The 6,660-nt window shown below is 40.0% G+C and overlaps 1 protein-coding gene across 2 annotated transcripts; it reads left to right on the top strand.

Annotated features, from left to right (window-relative positions):
- Positions 1-218: 218 nt before the first annotated feature.
- LOC306982563 (uncharacterized protein) lies at positions 219-5,577 on the top strand. Of its 2 annotated transcripts, none has more exons than XM_079582536.1 (4): positions 219-322; positions 2,510-2,621; positions 2,736-3,073; positions 4,926-5,577. In XM_079582536.1, exons 2-4 carry the CDS (start codon positions 2,510-2,512, stop codon positions 5,103-5,105), a joined length of 630 nt encoding a protein of 209 aa, XP_079438662.1. In that variant the 5' UTR covers positions 219-322; the 3' UTR covers positions 5,106-5,577. The 2 variants fall into 2 exon arrangements, with proteins under 2 accessions (XP_079438662.1, XP_079438661.1); XM_079582535.1 differs by having other exon boundaries at positions 2,733-3,073.
- Positions 5,578-6,660: the final 1,083 nt, after the last annotated feature.

Below are 6,660 nucleotides of genomic sequence, written 5' to 3'. Positions count from 1 at the left end.
TTTCTTTCTTTCTTTCTTTCTTTCTTTCTTTCTTTCTTTCTTTCTTTCTTTCTTTCTTTCTTTCTTTCATTCTTTCTTTCTTTCTTTCTTTCTTTCTCTTTTCACCGTCCATACTTTATTATCTGGAGAAGTCGTCGTCATTGCGTACGTCACTGAGTCAGGTGAGGTGAGCCGGTGAGCCCTGCGCTGTGGTGACGCCATGACGCAAGCCGCGCCGCGGAGCCCGTTTAACCAGAATCAAAACACACACCTCCCTACTGTCATAAAAAAAAAAAAGCATGACACACTTCCTCCAGGGAATTGGGCTGCCGCCACGCAAAAGGTGAGTAAAGAAAACTACATTTTGATTATGAAAAGCAAAGGAAGCATGGATTTATTTAGCACCATAACGTCTGCAGTTACCATGAGCTTTACATTCAGTCTGTTGCTGGTGTTGGAGCAAAAATGCCAAACAGTTGTGGCTGTGCTGACATAAAAACAAACATGTTGTCGTTTTCATCTGTGTGAACTAATGTACAAATAGCTTACCTTTGAATGTGTAGTAGTATTGCTAAAATGTGTTGAAAACCTCTGGTGTAAGAGTGTGTTTATGGAGCCAAGTAAAGCCAAGTCCTTTCACTTCCCTGTTCTGAACCAGTTCCTCATGACACTTTTAGCTCCAACTTGTTAACAACAGAAAACAGAATATTTTACATTGTTCAGGTCTCGCTCAGTATCTCAGTATCTCAGTATCTGGTCAGTGATCTGTTTACTCCAATAGTACATGACATTTTTTGGTGGTCCGAGCACTTGATTTTGCCTCTTGAGTAAAAGTACAGATACTGCAGGTCAAGTGTTACAATAAAAGTTGCTTGTTAAAGTACTGAAGTATTCACTGTGGCAATAGCTTAAGTTTTCACATTTAAAAGTAGTAATTATTTCATGCAAGTGCTTTGAGAAATAACTCTGTAGCTTCAAAAACATGAATATCGTCCCCAAGTGAGTCACCTGTGCAGCTACACGACGGGGAGTGTGCATTGTAAGGCTTGAAATAGGACCAAATATGTGGAGTAGGAAGCATAATAATCTTTCAAATATAGTAGAGTAAAAGTACTCAATAAAAACGCAACACAAGTTAAGTGCGGATCAAGCACTGGCTTAAATGACTTGATTTGACGAAATGTATCTTGTTTTGAGCGGTTTTCACTTGTTTGAGGACATTTCAGACCAGTTCTAGGGTAAATCTCGCTTGAAATAAGAAAGTAAAATTGCCAATGAGATAAGAACAATTTTCTTACCCCATTGGCAAAGAAAATTACCTGAAATAAGGACGAAATGTATCGAAACGAGTCAGAAACATCTCAGAACAAGTGAAATAATCTGGGACAAATGCCCAAGAACTTCTTAACCAGTCAAAACAGCTAAAATTTGGATTATTATGCTCAAATTGAGATGTTTATACTGATCTAGTTAAATACTTTTTGCAGTGTTAGATACAGTACTTACTTTATTTTAGATACCCTCTGATGAGCAGTGTGAACCATAATAGAAATGCCAAGTGTATGACAATGATAAAGGACCACTAGATTGCCTGTGTCAAATTTCTGGCTGCATGTTTTAATCGATGATGTTGTTGTTTTTAGTCCAAGCAGTGCTGGTATGCAGGAACTTTTAAACGTGTGTTCCAAATATGGTGTGGACATCAAATATAATGCAAACAAGAGTGTCATAATGATTTGCAGAACAAGAGACGATAAGGTTTTGAACTTTCCGTCATTTGACCTTGTGCAGCAAATACAAATATTTGGGACATTTTATCTCTGATGATTTGGCAGACGATGATGACGTGCTCCGACAGTGCCGCATGATGTATGTGCAGGCTAATATTCTTGTGCGCAGGTTTGGTGCTTGTACAAATGTAGTGAAAAGGACACTGTTTAATGCCTATTGTACCCCACTTTATACAGCACACCTGTGGTCAAACTATAAACGTTCGAGCATACGGAAACTTAACGTGGCATATAACGACTGTCTAAGAATTTTGCTGAAAAGACCTCGATGGGAGAGTGCCAGCCACTTATTTGTTTCTGCTGGCATCCGAACTTTTCATGCTGTTTTGAGAAATTTAATGTACAGATTTATATGTCGGCTCAACAGCTGTGCCAATATGATTATTATGAGCTTGACAAACATCAAAGTCAGTGCCACGCGCTACCAGTCTGAGCTGTGGCGACACTGGTACAGTTGTCTGCTCTAAATGTTGTTGTGTGTTTGTTTTTTCGCTTTAACTGGACCTCGAGTCTGCAATAAAGGTTGATGATGAATCATTAACTAAAAACCTCGCTCTCTGTTATCTATCTGATTGGAGAAGGGGTAGTGGTTGAGGTCACAAACAACTTCTATGTTCACATATGCAATGTTTTTTTGTGATTGGGAATAAACTAACATTACAATTGTTATCGTCAAAATCAGCATTGGATTTTAATTTGTTTGCCTTACATCTGGACTATGCATTAACATGTTAATGTAGATGGAGGAGGCGTATGCTCAGCTGTACCAGGAGTTTGTGCGTCTGAGGACTCTGTGTCTGAGACAGGCCTCTCTGCTGCAACAGCTCACTTCAGCGCTCAAACAACAGCAAGGTACTGTAAACCGTACAAATATAACAGAGCCACAAACCCTTAAGTTCTGGCCTTAAGTTCAAAATTGAAAACGATTGTGATCCTGCATTTTAACCTCTTTTATTTTCCCAGTAGGAACAAACGGAGACCTCGGAGACATCACCTCAGTGCCCGACCAGCTCGCCTCTGAATATCCAATTTATTTGAAGTCAGCTACTCATCCTCCTCCTCCAGTCCTTACCACAGCAACTTTATGTAACGCTCAGGGTCCCTCGGGAAACGCAGGACACTTCTCCAACCTCCTGGCACAAGACATGTCCAGACTGTCCATGGATACGGCTACCTTTCAGGGGAACGATCCCAAAACTGACCTCAGCGTTCCGCAGTGTCTCACTTCTCAAATGACACTGTCCCATGGAGAAAATAATGTGAGCAAACATCAGCGTCTAAGCCTTAATGGAGACAGTGACCGGGTGAGTGCGGAGCTTTGTGGTCGAATCAATGTTTAAAGTCATTTTCAATGGTTCGTGGGCCAACTCATATAGTCATACTTTATTTGTAAAGAGTATGATTAGCGCATCATCTTAGCTAGTCACCTCAGGGAAACAGTGCATGTACAGGAAGCATGTACATATGAACTCAACATGAACTCAACAGTGCTACAGTGGATATAGATCTCTTGCCAGTGACCTCAGCGCATGTTGCATTTGTTCCTGATATGAGTGACTCTGTTATCAAACTGTGAAAGTAAAATTCCTCAGCTGTTGTTCTCACAAACCCTCCTGCACATCCCGATTGTTCACCTGCGTTCATTCGGAGCTAATTTCTGCTCGAGTACATTGAGACGTGGACCGCTAATGCTAACGCTGTGCAGGGGCGGACTGGGGCTGAAAAACAGCCCTGGACTCTGACCAGCCTGGCCCAAATTAGCGTAATTGTGACACTTCCACAAATACATATTTTAACCTTTTACCACCCGCCTTAACAATAACGAGTGCATTTTCCCCAGTTCGGCTTTTTATTATTATTATTTTGACTGGTATCATCAGCAAAAAGAACTGGAAAGGTGGTCGTAGAAACAGAAGCAAAATCATTCATATAAATAATAAATAATAATGGTCCCAAAATGTAACCTTGTGGTGCACCATACTCCACGGAATTCCTTTTAGATTCATGTCTTTTTTATACTGGGCTTTACCCAAATCTAAAAGCTTCTCGACTGGAGATCAACAATGTAACGCCTCATTTGAAAGCTAAGACCTACAAACGTGATGGAAACTTTTCGTCACGTCGCCACATTTTTGTCATATTTTTGTTGTTTTTTGAGCTATTTTTTCTACCATTTTTTGTTGTGTTTTTCTCATGTTTTTGTTGACTTTTCATCCCCTTTTTCTCGCTATTTTGATGCTTTTCTTTTTAGCTTTTAGATTTGGGTAAAGCTTGGTTGAGGCGGGACTGGTGGCCCTAGAGCCAGTGGCCCTTCTGTGCTCTTCCAGAATGGACATATGGCCAGTCCGCCCCTGACGCTGTGCTTATGTAGCCTCTGACTTTACAGTGTAGTTTCCAGTGTAGATATATGGTGCCAGATTAGGTTTACTCTACGACAGGAAAATCATTTGATTACCACAGCTTTAAAGCCACACTGCGTAGAATTTTACCCAATAGATACAATTGAAATGCTTTTTTTTTTTTTTACAAGACATGACTGTTACTTTACCGGGAGTGGCCAACTTTACCATGTGACTAAAGTCAGCAGAATTTGAGATTTAAACCGGTTAGATCCTCATCCAAATCCAGCCTTTGATTACCCCCTGCAAAAATAGCATTTTCATTAGGATCAATGTTTTGTACTAATGGAAACAGTATAGTCCAAAATGTTACAAAGTGTGCCTTTAAATGTATACCGAGTCTCAAACATAATATTCTTGCTTCACTTGGTCAAGGTGTATCTGGAAACCCTCTTGGATTATGGTGAATGTCTTATATATTGCAATGTGAACGATTTGGCCAAAAAAGTCAAATGGTTCAATTGTGCTCCACAGTATTTAAGGACTGCTTGTAGCTCCAGAAAACACATTTCAGCAACTAAATAAAGTAGTAACTGGAGCAGACCCTCCAGTATGGCTATATTTCTATTGAAGAGTCAGGGGTTTTGGCCTAGATTAGATCTGAATTACTTTTACCCTTTGTCTATATACATTAATTTAAGTTGAATAGCAACCCCAAGGTGTTCAAAAGGTATTTTAAATTAATTTCTCGACACCCTCTGCTTCTAATGTTGCTTTGTAGCTATCCTGTGTAAATGACGCCCCTCTTCCTCTCCAGTGCCCTGTACCCAGCTGCCCCCTGCTCGGCTCGGATGCCCTGTCCCAGCACGGCGGAGCCATGATTTCCGATGTGGCACTTCAGTCCCATGTCTGCGAGTTCTGCCAGGCTGTGTTCCCTGGAGACACTACCACAAGAGGGCAGTATTTACAACACATCTACACTCATATCGCATCATGAATGGACTTCTACAGCTTTCTCTCTCACAAAATAAGAGAGAGGGTTATCAGATGGGACAGGATGCAGTATTACTTCATCAAATAAATATTTTCAATAAGAAAATGCATTGTGGTGAATATATTTTAGTGCCGATGTTTAAATTTAATGGCCGACAACGGACAATCATTGTTTCTTAGTGCATTTTATTTTGATAAAGATTCCTGTCAATCCTCATAATTATTTTTGTACACTGTATGTGTTGTGAGAAAGTGTTTGGTGGTGGTCGGAGAGGCCACTTATCTGTCAGTTTACCCCAGGGCAGCTGTGGCCAGGCGTGGCTTTGCACCACAGAGGTGAATGAATGGATTGAATACAGTTGTACAAGAGTTTTCCATCATAGACCAAAGTTCTTAAGCCGGGGTCAGCCCTATGTTCCCCTGTCAATAGAAGTGGGGGAACATCAATGTATTAAGAGTAGGCACCAGTCCACTATCCTTAAGGTTAGTGGCTAGGGCAGGGATAGGGTTAAGCTGAATGATTATGTACGACGCTTCACTCTCATGACTTGTGACTGGTTGATGTACCAACTCACCTACGAAAAAATGCACCTGTGTAACATAGAACCCAGGGAACATAGGTAAACACCCCTTAAGCCCACATCTGTAGCTACTTGATTGCTTTAGGGTTGAGAACAATTCAATTCACTTCAAGAGGCTTTGTCAGCAACTATTGGTCTTTTAGCAGCAAGCTGTATATGTTCTTTTTTTTAACTGTCCTCCACCAAGGTGCTGGTAGGGCTGTCAGGATAATTACTATATCGACTTATCGTTCAATAAATAGAGATAAACAATATATTTTTGGGCATGATATTTGTCATCTGTACATTTATTAGCATTTCCCCCCCAATGTTTTCTTTGTAAAGCTTTGATTTCTAACTGAAGCAAATTTAGTTATATTATATTTCATGCTTATTGCAGCTTGTGTGGTATTTTAAGATATGACGATGCACTTTTAGGTTTTCAAATGGTATACTGTCATTTTTATGCCTGAGAGTTGAGCGTTGACAGTATTCAGTATCGTTAGAGTCAATAATATCGTTTATCGCGATACTTTCCTGCCTCAATACATCAAACTTCAAATTTATTATCGTGACAAGTCGAGGTTAAAGAGCTAGCATAGCGCTACGTGTTTACACTGCACATCCCTATTGCCTTAGCTACGCCTTCATGTAAAAACACCTGACTACTGCTTCTGGCTATGCACTCTTTTCTTTGCTAGCCGTGAACATTTCTCGTTGGATTTCTTTAAAGACTGGTTTTATCCTAGTTTTTAACTGCTTCTTCTAGTTTCAGCTGTAAAAAGCACAAAACAAAAAGGTTGTTATCTTCCACAGAGCTGTAAAGTGTCTTTAAATAGTCTCTTATAAATAGATTACTAAGCCTGCAGTTATTGTTTGGTTTTTGCTTGTTTTTCTTGGTTTGCCCAAAACACCCAACTGGAACCTTTTTCTTTTATCCGTAACTGACAGAATAAAATGCATTATTATGGACACTTTCATTCACCATCTGTTCATTTA

This window comes from Gobius niger, assembly GCF_951799975.1.
Source record: "Gobius niger genome assembly, chromosome: 24".
NCBI classification, from domain to species: Eukaryota; Metazoa; Chordata; class Actinopteri; order Gobiiformes; family Gobiidae; genus Gobius; species Gobius niger.
This window is presented reverse-complemented; position numbering and strand designations above follow the sequence as displayed.

Excerpts from the sequence above, each read along its gene's own strand:
- LOC306982563 (XM_079582535.1), top strand. The coding sequence starts at position 2,510 with ATGGAGGAGGCGTATGCTCAGCTGTACCAGGAGTTTGTGCGTCTGAGG. Across the intron at positions 2,622-2,732 it reads AGCGCTCAAACAACAGCAAG|TAGGAACAAACGGAGACCTC; the intron begins GTACTGTAAACC and ends TTATTTTCCCAG. Across the intron at positions 3,074-4,925 it reads TTAATGGAGACAGTGACCGG|TGCCCTGTACCCAGCTGCCC; the intron begins GTGAGTGCGGAG and ends CTTCCTCTCCAG.